Raw genomic sequence first — 19,857 nt, 5'->3', positions numbered from 1 at the left:
ACACAAACAGTCTGTGTACAGGGCTGCTCATCTCAGCCACATGTAATTATTCTTTGGCCTTGTTCACACAAGGCATACATAGCTGTATGCCCATGGAGGGATATGTTTACCCACATAGGGATGCACAGTTGTTTAATGCATCCCTATGCATGCAGTACCATTGCTGTCAATCGGGGCACAGCAGCTACACAGACAAAGCCACTGCTCCAAATGTGTGGGTCAACACGGCCCTCCAAGGGTGTACAGTTGTCTGTCTATGTGAATGAGGCCTTTGATTACATGGGAATAGACATGTAGTCAGCCTCTCATTGATTTTGAGAAATATAGAAAATTGCTGCACTGAACCACTCAGAAAAATAAAATAAAAAAAGCTGCTAACACTAAAACAAAGTCCAAGTGAATTATATAAACAAAAGCGTAGTGCAAGCAGCTTGCTATGATGGGCACTTGGCGGGGAAGGGAGAATCCAGGAGCGCCGGAGAGAAGAGGAGGATCAAAGCTGCTCTGTGTAAAACCATTGCACAGAGCAGGTAAGTGTGACATGTTAAATAAAAAATAAGGGTTTACAATCACTTTAATCTCTGCTTTATATGTAAAAGAAACATTCATTCCAGCCAGTATTCCTGTGATGTCCCTCCAGAAAGCAGCTCCACATGTAGCTGTTTCCTTGGCGTTTCTTACATATTTTTATCTAGAAATGTAGACATGTCCCTGCCATTTATCCTCAGAAATCCTTATCTTTCTGCGTATGCACAAAACAGCATTTGTCCGACAGAAAAACATTGAACACTACTGTAACAGAAAAGTGTGTGATAACTGATTTGCCGTCACTCCCTTAGTGTCTGCATACTGTCAGGCTTCGATAACTTTTTTTTTTTTGTTCGCGCGATATAAGAAATGAAAGCTAAGCATCTTTTTCTTTTACATATCAAAAAAAAATTAAATATATGAATTCACAGTGTACAGTAAGATAAAGCAGAACACTAGCTAAATGTAAGAAAAAATAAGAATGAATAGCATCCAGAATTGGATCGCATGTGTGTTCACACATACGCGATCTGATTCATGTCCGAACTGTCAGTTCGCAGTGCGATATTCAAGCTGAATTGGGGGTGTCGTTAACATATAATGACACTCCCCAGCAGTTCGCATATGGCAATGTGAACTGCTGTGCATGTTGGGTGCGATGCAGTGGATTCTCAGGGTTCTCGCATTGCATAAGTGTGAACCGAGCCTAAAAGGGTTTTTCAGGGAAGCATATGCAACTAGTATTCCAAAACAAAGTTAGTTTTGTTATAACACAGAATACATTAAAGTTAAGGCATGTGCGCCTTGCTCTTTTTTAGGTAGTGCAACAAAGGACCAACCACTACTCCAAACAGAACCTGTGCCAGTCGCAGATCTACTGTGAGCACATTCTAATGCCCCGTACACACGAGCGGACTTTTCGACATCCAAACTCCGACGGACTGAGTCCGGCGGACTATCCGATCGTGTGTGGGCTGCAATGGACTTTAGCGAAGCATGAAGAAAGAAATGAAGCATGCTTTAAATTTTCCCGACGGAACTCCGCCGGACCCGGTCCCCTTTGAAAAATCCGCTCGTGTGTGTGCTACTCCGACGGACTAAAACCGACGCTAGGGCAGCTATTGGCTACTGTCTAGGAACTTCCTACGTCGAATCCAGTCGTACGTCATCACGTTCGACTCCGTCGGAGTTTGGTGTGATGGTGTGTGGTCAAGTCCGTTCGGTCGAAAAGTCCGCCAGAACTCCGTCGGAACTCCGGCGGAACTCCGGCGGAACTCCTTTGGAGGTCTGTCAGACTTAATCCCTCTCGTGTGTACGGGGCATAACAGTACGCTGAACAAAAGCCTAGAAAGCTTTAGCTTGACTACCGCACATACATTTGACTATCCTAGAAACCCACTTGAAGGCAACAACCTAATAGCTGGCAAGGTAAACAGTTCCCAATGAAGCTGTGACAACCACCAACCTCAGGGAGGACAAGAAACTCATCAGATGGCTGGTATCCTCACTCTCAGGGCCTGTACCCCCCCAGCAGTACTATAAGTAAATGCCCAAGCTCATCCTAACACACTACGGCTCAACCCAGCCACAATCTTAAACATTGAAATGCATAGGATCTGCTCACCAATGCAGAATGTCCCAGCATCCAGAGCTTCCTTACTAAGGATCAAGGCATACCTCCCAACTTTTTGAGATGGGAATGAGGGACACCTATCAGCAAAAGTATGCAGGCATAGGACACACCCCTTGCCATGCCCCCTTAAAGGGGAATTGTACAAAAAAACAAGATTGGTTAAACTCACAATTGCTTTTTTTACCACTACTATTCCTTTATATTGGCTTTTGGAATTTACAAATGCAGCAATTTAGAAATCAGATGAAAGATTTAGTGCTGAAAAACACTTTTTGATAAAAAGTACATTTTATATACATCTATATAGATCAGATCAAAATAAGGGACAAATGAGGAGGAATGAGGGACAGAGGGACATTGCTACAAATCAGGGACAGACCCTCGAAATCAGGGAAAGTTGGGAGCTATGATCAAGGATTGTCACTAGTCACATTCATATCTGCCTTGGGACTTTCCATCTGATTCCTACAGCACAATTGAGTACGGATTTGTGTTCTTTTTTTTTATTTACATTAACAGTTACATTTTCAGGAGAAGCCTTTGGGGGTCAACTCCTTTGTCAAGCATTTCTGATGCACAAAGGATTTACAACGTGTTAAGAAAAATGTACACACAGTATTATAAGTGACAAAGGCAAACCAGAAAGCTGAGGGACATGAATTTGTTTGGCACAAGCTTAAGGTACCAATCCCACCAACAACACTAGTGAGGAGATCTCTGAATTCTGGCTGCAGCAGTTTAAAGCCAGCCAGAGACAGTTTGAATCTCAGCCGGTTCAGAAAGGACCAGCTGAGATTTGAACCATGTATGGGCAGGCTGAATGTACCCAAGTTGATCGATCAAACAACTTGGGTACAACCAGCTTGTCAGATTTTACATGCAATTATTGCTAGCCGTTAGCAAAGTTCTCACCTCCGGGAGAACACAATAGCTCAGTAGAAGGGATTACCCCATCAACACTGAATCTGTTGATGGGGGAATCAAGCGTTTTTTCTTTCCTGCAACCCGTGGTTGCAGGAAAGAAAATGGCCAGCTTAAAAAGAACTTGCATTACGATTTATTGAGCATATTTTCCACCAATTTTTTTCCTGATAGCATAAGCCCTTGTACACACGGTCGGACATTCCGACAACAAAATCCGTCGGATTTTGTCCGAAACTGGTGTTGCATACACACGGTCGGACAAAGTTGTCGAAAAATCCGATCGTTCGTAACGTGATGGCGTTATTTAGTTATGACGGGACTACGTTCAGGCTAGTAGACAATAGCTTTGGTCTAGGAATTTGATCTGAGCATGCATGGTACTTTGGACGATCGGAATTCTCTACAAACGATCGGACAAAGTCCGATTGGATCATGTTGTCGGAAAATTTTTATATCCAGCTCTCAAACTTTGTTGGTCAGACATTCCGACGAAAAAAGTCAGATGAAGCCCACACACAGTCGGATTATCCGACAACACGGTCCGATCGGACATTTTCCGCCAGAATGTCCGACCGTGTGTACAAGGGCTTAGAAGCTTGAATTTCTTTTACTTGTTAACTGACTTGGTGGATGTATGTTCAACATGGTGAACTTCTTATCTTTATCCTAATGACCATTAGTGTTTTTTTACATACCACTCACTTTAATAACTTGGACCAATATGCACAGCTAACAGTTTTCTACATCATAACTGCCCCATTAATGGATTTAACCAGCGTCAACTCTTGTTCTGTTCCTAGTATTGGACCTATAGTGTGGGATACTGAGAAAAGACAATGAATAAGATTACATACCAGATGCTTTACAAGACAACTTATGGGTTATGTGTTCAGCATTGACTTCCTTAATGTATCCCAGCTACAGATGGGAGTAGTGCCTAATGAACCATAAGAGGGATAAATAGATTGCTGGGCCATATTCTATACTTTTTTCAAACATGTTAGGGTTTTATTTTTGGTCTAATGATAAAACCAATCATAGCCTTACTTAGAAAGCTAGATCGGGGAAAAGAAATATTATTTACTTTCACACTACTTGATAGTGGCAAAAATACCACTTTCCTATGAGCCAGTTTTTAACAATGAGGTCTAATGATGAATAATAACATGGACATGATATGCATAGAGCCTTCATGTATAAGTACAATGTCTTATGGTACTAACATTTACTACAGAGAGCAGTTTCTGGCCTGTTTATGACATCTAACTGCGTGCTTCCCTACAGGAGCCAATGGCTGCTATAGTTCTACATGAATGTTATTCACTATTAGCATGACACCTGAAACACGTGACATTTATGATATCTTTCTGTCACAGGGCTGTTGTGCTGATGCAAAACCTTTCCTGGTGTCATCCATTGTTCATGTGTGGATCTCCCACATAGTGAATGTTCCTGCCAGCCATTAGTAAAGGACATAGTTGGGTATATTTACTAAAACTGGAGCATTCAGAATTTGGTGCATCTGTGCATTATAGCCTTCCAACTTTAGCTTGTTCAGTAAGACCCCTTTCACACTGGGGCACTATGCAGGCGCTACAGCACTAAAAATAGCACCTGCAAAGTGCCTTGAAAGAGCCACGAGGGCTTTCACACTGTATCGGTGCTCTGGCAGGGCGGTAAATCCTGAAGCATGCAAATCCTGGAGCATCTTTGGAGCAGTGAAGGTGCGGCTCCTTCACCGCTCCTGCCCATTGAAATGAATTGACACTGAGGCAGTTTTCAGGCATTTTTTTAGTGCAAGAAATAGCCTCTAAAAAGCGCCTCCCATTCATTGCAATGAGTGCTTTCACACTCGGTCAGTTCGCTTGTGGGACATTAGAAAAATGTTGGGGCAGCTTGGGAGCACTATAAGTCACGCTCCGAAAACACCCCTGCCCAAAGTGCCTTAAAAGCACCCTGCTAACGCCTGAAAAGCGCTGCAAAGCGTAGCTAAAACACAGCAAAAACAACCGGCGATTTAGCACTGTTTTCAGCGGCGCTGCAGTGTGAAAGGGGTCTAAGAGCACAGAAGATATTCCTAGTTGCTGGGAATTAGAAGAATTCCTTATGATGGAAGTACTAGAAGAAAGAACTGTTGAACTGTTCTTGATGCCCATAACAAGTAAGGAGTTTGACTTTTTCAGGTTTTCATGGCACCATTGTAGTTTGAGAGCGAAGATCTAACCCAATAAAACTGTGTAGTATAAACATGTGCTGACAAAGAGCGTCCTGAAGAAAAGGCTGTTTCACACAAGCATTGAAAATAGGCGGTTGGGTCGTGTTTTTTGTAGAATTTTCTCAGTTTATGTAATTTTGCATGTTGTGGGCAACACTAGCTGCCCGTTCACTCTAGAATGCAGCACTGGTAAGCCACATTCCCGTGCAACTTCCTGCACTGCATTCCAATCACACTGCCCTTTATGATCTGTTGCGGGGGTCAGGGCAACGTTAACAACACCCCAAACGCAGATTGAAAACGCAATGCGTTTGTCTGCACCTGATTATATGGTACAAAAGTTACATGTGTTGCGGTTGCCGCGTGTTCCAAAAAGTGAGGCACTACTTTTGCTGCGGTTTTAACCCATTCAAAATGAATGGGCTGAAATCGCATTGCACAGAACTGCATGTGACATGCAATTGCTATTGTGAATGGGCCCTTAGTCCCGGTTCACACTTGTGCGATGCAGGAACCAGCGTGATTCCTGTGCTGGTTCCCTCATCACATCTAACTTGCAGGCAGTTAACACTGCTCTCTGCGAACCTCTGCGTGCGTCAATGTTAAGTTAAAGCGGTTGTATAGTGAAATATTTGACTTTGATCTACAGGTGAGCCTATAATAAGGCTTACCTGTAGGTAAAAAGAATATCTACTAAACCTGTACGGTTTTGGAGATAGTCCCCTCGCAATGGGCCACGGACTTCAGTGGCGCATGCGCACCAGGGATTCTCGGCTGAAAGTCCGGCAGACGCCAGACCTTGCTGGGAAGAAAACTCCCGCACGCATGAGCTGGAGTGACAACATAGCGGCTCCGGCCACTCACAGCGCCGGAGCTGCGATACCCAGAAGACACGCCGAGGGAACATGTCAGCTCCCTTGGCGTGGACCGAGTGAGATGCCGGCGCCACATTCTAAGGTAAGTATTTCATAATGAGCTTACAGGTGTAAAAAGTCAACGGGTTTACTCCCACTTTAATGACACCCCCAAATCTGTTTGCAGATCCCAGTGCGAACTGTGAAATCGGTAAGGGAATTGGATCGCATGGGTGTGCGGACCAAAGAAAGGGTCCTGCACCATTTTGGCGCAAATGCAATGCGATTTCAGCCATACAGTTTGTATGGCTGAATTTGCATTGCACAGACATCGCATATGATGTGCACAGCAATGCAATGCGAATCACTTACGATGTCTGGCATCGCACTAGTGTGAACCCAGCCTTATAGACTGGTGTCAACAGCTTGTGTATTCATTATATTGTGTCGTTTAAGCAGTGGAAATGTCAGAGAATGTTGAGACAGATAGCCATGTCTTAGTCATAAATCCTTACCTCCGTCACAGGCTCTATTGAAGGCCAAGATCAGTGTCATCAGTTAAATTTGGTCCAATTTTCGCAGATGATTGCTTGCTTAGGAAAATGGTTCTGTTTGAGTTCTTTTCTGGTTGTGGGGGAGGAAGGATGGACTTGGTGTTCTCAGTTTTTAGGAGACCAGACAGAATGTGCCTGTTTGTTATTACAAAAGCAAAGCAGAGAGATTTTGGAATGGCTCAGAGAATGTGCCCGTTGCAGGGGGGCACGTTACCAGAGACAGGTCAGGGAGAGCTGATAAGTGTCTCCCTTTCTAGAGCAGGAGAAAGAGGAGCGCAGAATGGCAGACAAGGCCAAGGACTTCAGTTTTTGGAGGACATGGCAATGAAGAGAAAAAACAAGAACCTCAGACGTGCTCTGTGGGTGTCACCAAATATGTTCATATTTTCTGGTTGAAAGGTTATATGAAAGTTTGGAATTGGCTTAGCATAAAAACAGTTTTGAACTGTACTAGCATAAGGTTACAATGACTAAAAAAAGGACCCATTGTTTGGTTTGCGCAAAATTTATAGCGTCTACAAAATAGGGGATAGATTTTTGGCATTTTTATTATTCATTTTTTTTTATTAGTAATGCCGGCGATCTGCAATTTTTATTGTGACATTATGGCTGACACATCAGACACTTTTGACACTATTTTGGGACCGTTGTCATTTATACAGCAATCAGTGCTATAAAAATGCACTGATTATTGTATAAATGACGCTGGTAGGGAAGGAGTTAAACACTAGGGGGCAATCAAGGGGTTAAGTGTGTCCTAGGGAGTGATTCTAACTGTGGGAGGATTGTCTCACTAGAACATGACAGAGATCACCGCTCCTGATGACAGGGAGCAATAGATCTCTGTCATGTTGCTAGGCAGAACAGGGAAATGCCTTGTTTACATAGGCATCTCCCCGTTCTGCTGCTCCGTGACACAATCACACAGGCACAGTCACAGAGTAAAGGCATGCGCACCCACAATGCCACGATTTAAATGGGACGTACCTGTACGCCTATTTGCCCAGCCGTGCCATTGTGCCGATGTACATTGCCGTGCTGGTCGGCATGTGGTTAAAGATCTACGACTTTATCTATGTACACAAAAAGACGGATTTGTGAACAATATTTGAGAGAAATATGCCAAATCTGTGTTAGTGAGCATTTCTCCTTTACCGAGGTAATCCATCCGCCTCACAGGTGTGGCATATCCAGATGCTAATTAGACAGTACGATTATTGCACAAAGAAAAGGGTTGTGGGACTTTATATGAAGTCAGACACTACTAATGCCGTGTACACATGATCGGAATTCTCTTTGGAAAAAGCTCTGATGATTTTCCTGACGTAATTCAGACGGAATTTGGCTCAAGCTGTCTTGCCTACACACGGTTACATCAAATTCCGATTGTTTATAACACGGTGACGTCAACACATACAACGGGACTAGAAAAAGGAAGTTCAATAGCCAATAGCTTCCGTCTCGTAGTTGAATTTGAGCATGCGGGATTTTTGGCGTGTCGGAATTGCATACACACACGATTGGGAACATGCTATCAATGTTTGGCTGGCGGAATTTCGGACAGCTAAATTCCGATGGAGCATACACGCGGTCGCATTTTCCAATGAAAAGCTCTCATCTGTCTTTTTCTGTACGGAATTCTGATCGTGTGTACGTGGCATAAGTTGAACGAACCAATCAGTATAATAATTGTTTATTATTACCAACGGCATACATACACATGTAAAATAGTAGAAACATATAAAAATAATAACAGGTCTTGATAGATATCATGTAAACAATTCATGATTATAGATAATTGTTCCAACATAATATACATAGTAATGGACCTTGGGTATGTAGACCAAAGTTATACCGGTAACATATAAACATGATAACAATGATGAAATGGATTCATTAAAATAGACTATAATAAAATACAGATATTGCACAGGGATACTGTGACATAGCATCATAGGAAATTTCTACGCGTTTCGTGCTTATAATACCAGTAGATGCAGATTTGGGACTATCTAGCTCTAGTATATGGGTAAAACTGTTGATGATATCGGTAGTTGGAGGCACTATAGAAGACGTCATCCCCGGGAGCTGAGGCAGTAACACCTGCGGCACAATGACGGCACCAACATCCAATGAATAGACATTGAGATAGGGTCTCCAGTTATCATTGTGGTGTATATAAATAGTAATGTATATAGTTCGTGCTGTGAATAATTCCCAGGAATTTCTAAGAGGTAGATTTGAGGAATAATCCAAAATAGTGCATCAGTGTCTCAAGAGTGAAACAAAACCCTAAGGACTACTTTCACACTGAGGCGCTGGGCTCGCTGGCGGTAAAGCAGCGCTATATTTAGCGTAGTTTTACCTGCGCTTTTCGGCCGCTAGCGGGGCAGTTTTAACCCCTGCTAGTGGCCGAAAAAGGGTTAAAACCGCCCGCAAAGCACCACTGCAGCCGCGCTTTGGAGGCGGGTTTGGAGCGCTGCCCCATTGTTTTCAATGGGAAGGGGCGATATAGGAGCGGTAAATACACCGCTCCTACAGCGCTCCAAAGATGCGGCTTGCAGGACATTTTTCAGCGTCCTGCAAGCGCACCGCTACGGTGTGAAAGCCCTCGGGCTTTCACACTGGAGAGACAGTAGCGGCTGTTTGAGGGCGCTTTGCAGGCGCTATTTTTAGCACTCTAGCGCCTGCAAAGCGCCTCAGTGTGAAAGGGGCATAACACAGATTTAGATAGATTTGTGAACAATATTTGAGAGAAATAAGCCATTTGTGTACATAGAAAAAGTCATATATATTTAAGTTCAGCTCATGATAAATAGGGACAAACACAAAAGTGTTGCGTTTGAAATTTTGCTCAGTGTAGTTTAGTGGCCTATCCTATTTTGTTTTTTATTTTTTCTAAATTCTTTCAGGGTCATAAATTACCCTTTGTATCATCCTGCTGTTTTTCTACCGCTCTGGCTTTACTCATCAGTGGTTACCATTTCTCATCTGTGAATCAGCTGGTATTGTTTTTCAGTCTTTAGCATGGCCAGGTGCAGTTTGTTAGAGTAGTAACATGTCCATTGAAGGAATTTCTTCAGTGCTTAAATAAACTGGAGGTGTCACATAAGGATTAGGTGTGTATTGAGTAACTTACAAACTCCCCTGAGTTATCCTCAGCCTCGCCTGCCTCTGTCCAGACAGAATAAACATTGTAGATGTTCATGACTACTTGTATACCTAGTGATTCAGCCACTTCCAACTCCCAAAAATACCTTCACAGTTTAACTAGCATTACCAGATTGTAAGTGGAATATAAGTACATAGTAACAGCATCATTTAGGATTCTGGTGTCTGTGTTATATTGGACACATGGCCTTATCTGCTGCTTTGCCATTTTGTGGCTTCACACGGGCGCCTCCATTTTGCCAGAATCCGCTTGTTCAGGGGGGGGGATCCCTCCGCTGAGCAGGTGGATGACAGGCCCGTCTCCGCTTACTGAGCAGAGATGGACTGAGTCCCACTCTCCTCTGTGGGGAGATCGGATGAAAACCGACTGCCCGTCCGTGCTCATCCGATCATATCCACCAGACATCTGGAAAATAGGACCACCATCCGTCTGGATTTTGCAGACAGGATTGGATAATGGCAAATGTCAGCAGACATGTGTCTGCTGACATCAGCCACTCCATAGGGGTGAATGGAGGTCCGCCTGAATAACTGACAGGTGGACCTGATCGGGCAGCCCGTGTGAAAGGGCCCTAAAGTGGTTCTAAACCTCAGACATGAAATATGAACAAAGCATATGCTCCTATAGTGTGTACTTGTCTCACTCCAGAGCACTAATGCCCCGTACACACGACCGAACTTTCCCGGCAGACTAGGTCCGAAGGGATTAGTCTGTCGGACAATCCGATTGTGTGTTGGCTAGTCCGGTCGTTTAAAAAAAAAAAATTTGACGGACCTAGAAATAGAACGTGTTTCAAATCTATCCGACTGACTCAATTCCAACGGACTAAAATCGGGAAAACCGTTCGTCTGTGTGCTGGTCCGACGGACCAAATACGACACAAGGGAATCTATTTGCTACTGGCTATTGAACTTCCTTGTTTAGTCCCGTTTACGTCATCACATTCAAAATGAACAGACTTTTGAACGGACTTAGTCCGTTCGTGTGTGGCCAGGTCCGTTCGTTCAGAAGTCTGTCGGGAACTCTGCCGAAAGTCCGCCAGGAAGACCATCGGACCTAGTCTGCCAGAAAGTCCAGTCATGTGTACGCGGCATGAGTGTAATTTCTGTCTTCTGCCTCATTCCTCTGCTATCAGCATGAGCCACTTCTGACAAGTTTTTCTGACACTATGAGAAGCATTGTGACGGGGAGGGATCTCCAGATGATTGACAGCCTTAGCTCTGTTCCTGTATGCTGTGTAAAGGGGAGAGGGGTGTCCCTTCCCTCCCCTCCAATCAGGTCTCACTGAGTGTAACTTTAGCTCTCCGCCCCCTGCTTTTCAGAGCTGAGAAATCCTGTGTAAATTCTGCACTGTGAATGGATGTAGGGGAAGGTGATTCTAGATAAACAGGCACCACCTATGTAGGAGGATTTTTTTCCTCCATGTGTATCTCTGTACCGGAGGCCAGTCACTTCACTGGGTATATGTAAATGTTTTAAAGCGGGAGTCCGCCGTTTTTCTTTTTTTAAAAGCCAGCAGCTACAAATACAGCAGCTGCTGACTTTTAAAATAAGGACACTTACCCGCCCAGCGCGCCCGCGATGTCGGCACCCGAAGCCGATCTCTCGATCGTCTCTCGGGTGCTGCCGCCGCCATCTTGGGTATGGGAATCAGGAAGTGAAGCCTTTCGGCTTAATTTCCCGGTTCCCTATTGCGCATGCGCGAGTCGCGCTGCGCAATATGGATGGACCCGCTGCCTCTGGGATCTGTGTGTTTCCCAGCAGGCAGCGGGGGACTTTCGGAAAGGGGCGTAGATCTACGCCCCTTTCCGCAGAGAGCTATCCCGGAAGTGGGTGCAGTTACCTGGATTATCCAGGTAACTGCACTCCCCCCCCCCCCCCGAAAGGTGGCAATTGTGGCGCCGGAGGGGGGGAGGATTCCAATGAGCAGAAGGTCCACTTTAGGGTGGACCTCCGCTTTAAACTACTTTTTGCCCGGGTTCACACTGCTGCGGTGTGAGACACCACATGTATTTCGCACAGGAATCTTAGTACATTCCTATGCGAATTACATGCAATGTCTCTGGGGTGCAATTTGAGCCATGAATTTGTATGGCTCAAATCGCACTGCATTCGCACCAAACCAATACCGGGTCCCTGATGAACCGGCCAAATTTCATCAATCTATGGCCAGTTTTAGGCTGATAGATATGTTCTGCCTGCAAACTACAGCATCCCTATACAGTGTGGATGAACTTATTCTCCCACTGAGGCTATTAATTGGATGTAGCTGATGTTCATTTGATATTTCTCTCAGCTCCTTCAATGTTTCAATTGGAAATTTCAAGGAGGGTCTTGACAGGGCCATTCATGAAGAAAATGTAGCATTTTTCACCAGGAACCTGACGAAGTTTGCTCTGTGAATGGTGGTTTATAGACTTTGTCTGTCCCAGTGAATAGCATGATGGGAGAGATCCCTCAGTACAAAGGCTAAGTTCTTCTAGGGTGCATAGTGGCTTTTACATTTGACTTGGTACATTGGTTGCAGCAAAATCATAGATTTTTTTTGATTTTTTTTCATGAGCAAGAAAAAAAATGATGCATCAGCAGGGATGAGTTAAGACAAAACAAATCTGAATCTCCCTGAGCCGTCCCACCAGGAAGCTGTCACTGCAGACCGCCAGTCATAAGCAACCGAGGAATTCCCCACCACGCCACTGTGTGTGTATAAATGCTCCTATGTAGGGCCGTCTTTAATATTGATTGGACCCTGGGCAAACGTTTTCTTGCCCCCCCCCCCCCCCCCCATACAATTTCACTCTCCACCTGCTCTAAGACATATAATACATAGCAGCTAGACTTAAAATCAGTTTACTGAATCAAATCAGGCAGCAATTGCGATTGGTTTCCAGAGGTTACAGTGTATCGTTACTGCTTACTGACTGGTTGCTAGAGGTTACAGCACACATTACGACTCACTGATTAGTTGCTAGATATTATAGCACATGATTTCTGCTTGTTGATTGGTTGCTAGAGATTACTGTACAGTAATACTGCTCACTGATTGGTTGCTAGAGGTTACGGCACATCATCTCCTCAATACAGAGGGCCCAATATACATATGAATGCCACCTTTATTTACATATCTCTGCCGCAGGATTCAGCTCTTTACATATGAATGCTGCTGCTGATGACTCACCTGCAGACACAGGGTGGGCAGGTGAGTCATCTGTACACAACAATACGGCAGAGCTGGCAGCATTAGTACAAGAACTTCACACTGAGATTTCAGGACACAGCAAGGGACTAAAACTTCAAGCGACTTTGGGAATTTTAAACTGGGATAGTTGGCAAGTATGAGGCAGCATCTTTGGGCCCCACAGCCATGACAGGGCCCAGGGCAGCTGCCCCTTTTGCCCTACCTTAAAGACAACCCTGCTCCTATGCATCAGTTGCTTGTTTTCTGCCATGTTGGATATATTATTTATGTAAATGATATGAAGCATTTCTGATATGAAATAAACCCACATAGTGCCCTATTGTTGCAAGTAATGCTTGGTCTCTAGCATTACATCACTGTTTATCGATTTCAAGTTATGGATGTGTCATATAAATGGTGGTACTAATGATGGTAACACATATACCACACACAAAAGGACCTGAATACAATTTAGCTTTCTCTGGCAAACTTGTATTGCTTCTCCTAGAGATTCCTTATGATTTCTATTCCTGAAATAATTGATAATATGTGTCATTCATGGATTGTTTACATTTCATGTTGGAAATAGAAGCTGTTTAAAAATTTCTCATATTAGTCTTGCTGCTTTGAAAGGAAATGCCAGTGGAGTATGACACAATAACTTAGTGGGTTCATGCTGTGCTGCTGACTAGCGAACAATGCCCACACAATAAACTACTGTCATACAGACTGTACTGTATAATCACTCTTCTGTCAAATAAAAACTGATAACATCTTTAATTTCCTTTAAGCCACAAACCTTGTGCTATGTGTAGATGGAATTCTGATAATATTAGATCACAGCTATGTGCAGCCATTGTCACTTGTTAATATGAAAAAAGTAGCCTGTCCACAGTAAACTTTAACACTCCTGTGTTTTTTTTTTCTTTTTATAGCTGCCCAACATGTTTGGTGACCTACGTTCAACTTTTATTGCACTAATGATTGGGTCCTATGCTTCCTCCGCTGTCACCTTCCCCTTTATCAAGGTGGGTATATTTCTTTCCATTAGAAGATTATCTATTGATTTCAGTAAAGCCTTAATTAAAAGTTTCTAGCAGTAGTTCCCTTTACAGCGACCTGCGCCTAATATAATAGGCAAGCATTTGCACCAGTTTTGGTAACATTCCTTTCATGGGCAACAAATTTAGGTAGTTCCACTTTAATGCCGCTTACACATGATCGGTAATTCAGCCAGCAAAAGACCGATGAGAGCTTTTGGTCTGAAAATGCAACCGTGTGTATGCTCCATCGGATTTTTGCTGGCCGAATTCCCGCCAGCAAAAGATTGAGAGCAGGTTCTCAATTTTTTTGGTCGGAAAAAGTTCAGATCGGAAATTAGGATTGTCTGTAGCAATTCCGACGTGCAAAATTCCTACACACGCTCAGAAACAATTCGACGCATGCTCGGAAGCATTGAACTTCATTTTCTCGGCTGGTCGTAGTGTTGTACGTCACCACGTTCTTGACGGTTGAAAGTTCAGCGAACTTTTGTGTGAGCCAAACTTGAGCGGAATTCCGTTGGAAAAACCATCCAAGATTTTTCAGACGGAAAATCCGCTCGTGTGTATGCTGCATAAGACCTTGTCGCAATGGCAGCAATAGATTCTTAAAGAACTTCTGCTAGTTTGCAGATTAGCAAACTGGCAGTAATTAAGATATCCGCTGAATGTAAACAAAAATGCCAGGGATAAGTGCCGGTTCACACTGGAGCGGCTTCAGAGTCATCTGGCATGGCTTGCAAAATGACTTCTGTATGGAAATCAATGCAAGCCACTCCAAAGTTGCCCTAAAGTAGTATAGGAACTTTTTTCTAAGTCGGAAAGACTTGGATCGCTCCTATTAGAGCGATTCCATTTCAATGCATGGAGTGCGACTTGTCAGGCAGCTAAGTCACCCCTGTGTGAACCGGCACTAACAGTGATGTCATTACCCAAATATGACAACGATTATTTTTGGGAAATAACTTGAGTAACTGGTTGGCCAGAACCTGATGGGGAATTGAGAGGTCTTAAAGTGGATGTAAATCCGATTTATGAAATCTGACCTGAGCACATATATCTGTAGTGTTTTCTTATCTCTCTCCAAAGCACTGATTCAAGTGTCTTTCTGCTGTTTGAAAAGTTCTCTGAGAAAGGAACTAAAAGCATCCTGAGGCTTGTATCCAGGGAGGTTGCTATAAATAGATTAGAAGAGAGTTTTTCTTGTCACAGCACAGCTCTGAATGTTTCTGCCTATGTGGAGTTAGGGGTGTGTGACTTTCCTCCAATCAGCTGTCTCCCAGTGTAAGTCAAGACTAAACTACCAGTGCAGAATGAAGAAAGTAAAAATTCTAACATGATGTAAGAATTCTAAAGAATATATAAAGATGAAGACAGCAGATATAAATGTAAAACTTATGTGGGAAGTGAAATGTAAAAAAGTGGGGAGATTTTTTTACTGCTGTGTATCATCTGAGGCTGGTCACTTCATTGGGTATATGTGAGGGTTTACATCCAATTTAAGTTCATACATTCTTTCTTATAGGTATAGAGAGCTGTACAAATCAATGACAGGCTACAGCGGCACAGTGGGGATTGTGTATCTGAGAATTTATAGATGTGTGCCTCTTGATGCAGACAGTTTGCACCCAGGGGTGCTCAACCATCCCTATAGGCAAGTAAATGCTCAGATATGCAGTTCAGCTGCAGCCTGTCATTGTTTTGTACAAGAGTCTGTATGCAAACATCTGTCACTACCCCCACGCTCCTGGTTGAATGCATGTAGGTAAAAAACCTTCAGCCTTTACAGCCACTTGTTCAAAAACAAACAAAAAAAGGGGTTGTAAAGGGAAATTTTTTTTCACCTTAATGCATTCTGAAAAAACATCCAACAATACCGCCCCCACCGGCCCGCCCGTTTTACTTACCCGACGCCTCTAAAGTCCTCTTCGCCGCTCAGCCTGGCCTTTGATTGGTTACAGTGGATTGATTGAAAGCAGCGCAGGCATTGGCGAGCCAGGGGGCGGGGCCGAGTGATACAGTGAACGGCTATGGCAGCCGGCTGTATCACGGGAACGTGCCCGCTAGCACTCCTCACCATGCGAGGGAGCTTGCATGAAGGTGTGGAGTCCTTGCGGGGGGGGGGGGGGAGCCGAGACAGCCGCCGAGGGACCCCAGAAGACCAGGTTCGAGGCTACTCTGTGCAAAATGAGCTGCACAGTGGAGGTAAGTATAACATGTTTGTTATTTAAAAAAAATAAAAAATCTTTAGTGTTCCTTTAAATACACTTGACATACAGTTTACGGACATCATGTTTTGTTCCTTTGTGTTGCTGCAACAAAATCCGCCATGTTGACAGGGTCTTAGGGGTTACCAGTGAGCTGTGCGGAACCCTTCAGTTATATATATATATATATATATATATATATATATATATATATATATATATATATTTGTGCTGGAAAACAAGGCAAATTGTGTTTACTTTGAAGATCTGCCCCTCTAGCTACCGCTAAGGTCAGATTGCGATAGATCAGTGCTTCCTTCCTCTCCATTGTACACAACAGCTTGGCATGGCAGCCATTTATATTTTTAGAAGAGTCATTAATGTATACAGATCAATAAAAATCCCATTCTCGTGTTGCTCTATGTTGTAAAATATGTACACTCAATCAAGGTGTAATTTCAGTGTACAGCAATTTCTCTCGCTCAGCCTTAGTGAAAACAGGAAGCCAGTGAGGCCCTTCAGTGAAGAGGTTTTTAAAACTACAAGTCACAATACAATAAAGTGTGTTTCCCAGCTGCCTTCGGTGGATCACTGTAACCTTGACTGTGAAAAAGAATCAGCAAGATCGATATTTTTATATTTTGGGTGCTATAGTTAGCACTGAAGTCTTGCAGCGCTGAGGGTTCTTGAGTTTAACCCTAGGTTCACACCTATGCATAAAAACAGACTCTTCGGGTCTAGTATAGATTCGGAGGGGACCTCAGCCCCATACCCCCCTCCCCAAAATAAAAAGAAAATGGTGTGGGGTCTCCCCCCATAATCCATACCAGACCCTTATCCGAGCATGCCGCCCGGCAGGTCAAAAAAAGGGAGGGGAAAGCGAGCACTCCCCCTGCCCAAACTGTGCCAGGCTGCATGCCCTCAACATGGGGGTGTGGGTGCTTTGAGGCGAGGGGGCTCTGCAAAGCACCTTGCCCCATGTTGATGAGGACAAGGACCTCTTCCTGACAACCCTGGCCGTTGGTTGTCAGGGTCTGTGGGCTTATTGGAATCTGAAAGCCACTCTTCAAGAAGGGGGGCCCCCAGATCCTGATACCCCTATATGTGAATGGGTAAGGGTACAATGTACCCCTACCCATTCACCTGGAAAAACAGAGAAATGTAAAAAAGACAACAAATAGTTTTTTGACAAGCCCTTTTTTGTAAAATAGCTGAGCTGTCTTCTCTCTGTGCCATTTTCTTCCACTGCCATCTTCTCCCCTTTGCTATCTTCTCCTGAGCCATCATCTCCCGTGGTCGTCTTCTTCCTCACTGCCACCGTCTTCCTCATAGCTGCCAGTTACCAAAAAACTAAAAAAATCTGGTCTTGTCATGAAACTGTCTTTCTCTGTGTTGATGTTCCCGATGTCCGCCACCTCTTATATAGGCATGGGGCCATCCAATGATGTTGCCCGGAGAGCCCACCCCATGTGATGTCATGTGACGTCACAAGGGGCAGGCTCTCTGGGTGTGACATCACAAAAACTGTAGCTGCTGACATTTAATAAACAGAAAGTTACCTGTCTCGGGATCCAACGCTGTGCTCACTTGAGGAGGCGCAAGGGACTGTCTTCAGTTCCCGGCGCTGGCATCTTAAGTGTGGGCACCTGGCTGTGACAGCTTGCCACTGCACAGCCGGGTGCCCACTGAGTTGCCCCAGAAGACTAGGGGAAGGGAGAGGGGAAGGAGATCTTCCGCTCAGATCACCTAGGTGATCCGAGTGGAAATGTGAGTGGGTACCTGTCACCTGCCAGGTACCCGCTACTCAACCCCCCCCCCAGAAAAAATTGCCAGAAGTGAAAGAGGAGCAAGGGAGGAGGCCTTAAAGCGGAACTTCCCTTTTTGGGTGAAGTTCCCGCTGTAAATGTTAAATATATAAGACATTCAGCAAGTCTGACTTCTGGTGTACCTATTCTGTTTTTAAAACAATCTTCTTTATCTGCTTACTTTGCAGGTTATCTATGATCTTAATGTGAGTTTTAGCACTATTCTTATTGTCTGGGCTGCCTGTGCTGGGCTGGTCTTTTTCAACTGCTTCTTTAATTGGCCTCTGGAGCCTTTTCCTGGACCAGAAGACATGGATTATACGTAAGAGCATTGCATTTATAACAGTATACTGCTATTATAGTAAAGCTCCATAGCATATTTATATGGCAACCATTGTTTGCAGTGTGAAGATAAAGTTCAGCTGGCTGGGCTTTGACCACAAGATTACAGGAAAGCAGTTTTACAAGCAAGTTACCACTGTGGGGAGACGACTAAGTGTAGGAGGCTCCATGAAAAACCCCAAAGAGCTGTCAGCACTGCAGGAGGGCAATAAGCTGTGTCTGTCCACGGTGGATCTGGAAGTTAAATGCCAAGCAGACAATGCAGGTATGTCCTCTGTCTGGTATTAAAAGGTTGTGCTGAAAAGGAATCCGCTCCACTGGTGGAATCGTTTTTGTATTTACACAGAATTCTGCTATGTAACATTTACTTCTAATATGACCCCTGAACATTACCGTTATTAAAAAAAATAGCTAGTGCTTTTTAATGTGTCCTGTTTCCAGCTGTCAGGTAAAGAAATGAGATTTTTTTTGCAGTCCAGAGTACGGTGCGTTTTTTGTTCACCTGTTCAGGTGCAAATTTTTACCTGAATTCGCCCCTAAACCGTACCCAAAAACACGCAGGACCCTTTTCACGGCAGCCACTCCAGACATGTGTGAACCGGCTCCATTGAGAGTAGGGATGAGCTCCGGCGTGTTTGCACACTGCACATGCAGAGCCTGCCAGGAAGTCGGTGCAGCGCTGTGCTAATCACAGGCAGTGAGACATTTCCCGATCTCTGCAGCCACGCATCGGGGCAATGTCTCACTGCTTGTGATTAGCGCAGCACTGCGTCGACTTCCTGGCGGGCTCTGCACGTGCAGTGTGCAAACACGCCGGAGCTCATCCCTAATTGAGAGGTGGCCACATTCACATGTTATGTGAATCGGATACAGGCAAAAACGCATCCAATTCACATATATGTGAACCCAGCCTTAGTGGGAATTTCCCTCTCTGAAAAGATCTGTACTACAAAACAGGAAGTGAAGGGAAATCTCCCAAATGGGACACAGCTGACACAAAAACTGATAGAAGGTTTAATCAATTCCTACTTGTCATTTTAAAATGAGATCTGGCTTTTTAATTAGAGTCAAGCTTTTTCTCTAGTCCCTTCGCCAAGCTTCCTTATGTACTAACTGGTGATCACCTTGAGTTTTAGCAAAATACAACCAAGGTCTAAAGGTCAGATTACTTGTCATGGGAAATGTAGCAAACAGTAAAATATATGGCGAATAGTATGTGTTCTGTCAATGCCAGTGTTATCTGTGGGTTATTTGAGCTTCCCTTCCTACTAAGATTCAATCAATAATATTCAAATATAGTACAAAGCTACACTACTGATAAAATGTAAGCAGAAAGTTGCAGCATCTTCTCATATGTAATAGTATATCATATTTGATATATTTTCTGTGTAACAACCAAAAAAAT

The 19,857-nt window shown here is 43.9% G+C and overlaps 1 protein-coding gene across 1 annotated transcript in view; it reads left to right on the top strand.

The window, feature by feature from the left end:
- The window catches only part of SLC43A2 (solute carrier family 43 member 2), a 114,592-nt gene that overhangs the window by 71,043 nt on the left and 23,692 nt on the right, over positions 1-19,857 (top strand). The window contains exons 6-8 of the mRNA XM_077480557.1: positions 13,994-14,086; positions 18,299-18,432; positions 18,515-18,717. Of these exons, the coding sequence (XP_077336683.1) occupies positions 13,994-14,086; positions 18,299-18,432; positions 18,515-18,717 (430 nt within the window). The remainder of the gene's footprint in view (positions 1-13,993; positions 14,087-18,298; positions 18,433-18,514; positions 18,718-19,857) is intronic.

The sequence above is a fragment of the Lithobates pipiens genome, unplaced genomic scaffold, assembly GCF_037356315.1.
Source record: "Lithobates pipiens isolate NorthernLeopardFrog02 unplaced genomic scaffold, aLitPip1_a1.2 Scaffold_16, whole genome shotgun sequence".
NCBI classification, from domain to species: Eukaryota; Metazoa; Chordata; class Amphibia; order Anura; family Ranidae; genus Lithobates; species Lithobates pipiens.
Note: the sequence above shows the minus strand (reverse complement) of the source record. Positions and strands in the feature narration are given on the sequence as shown.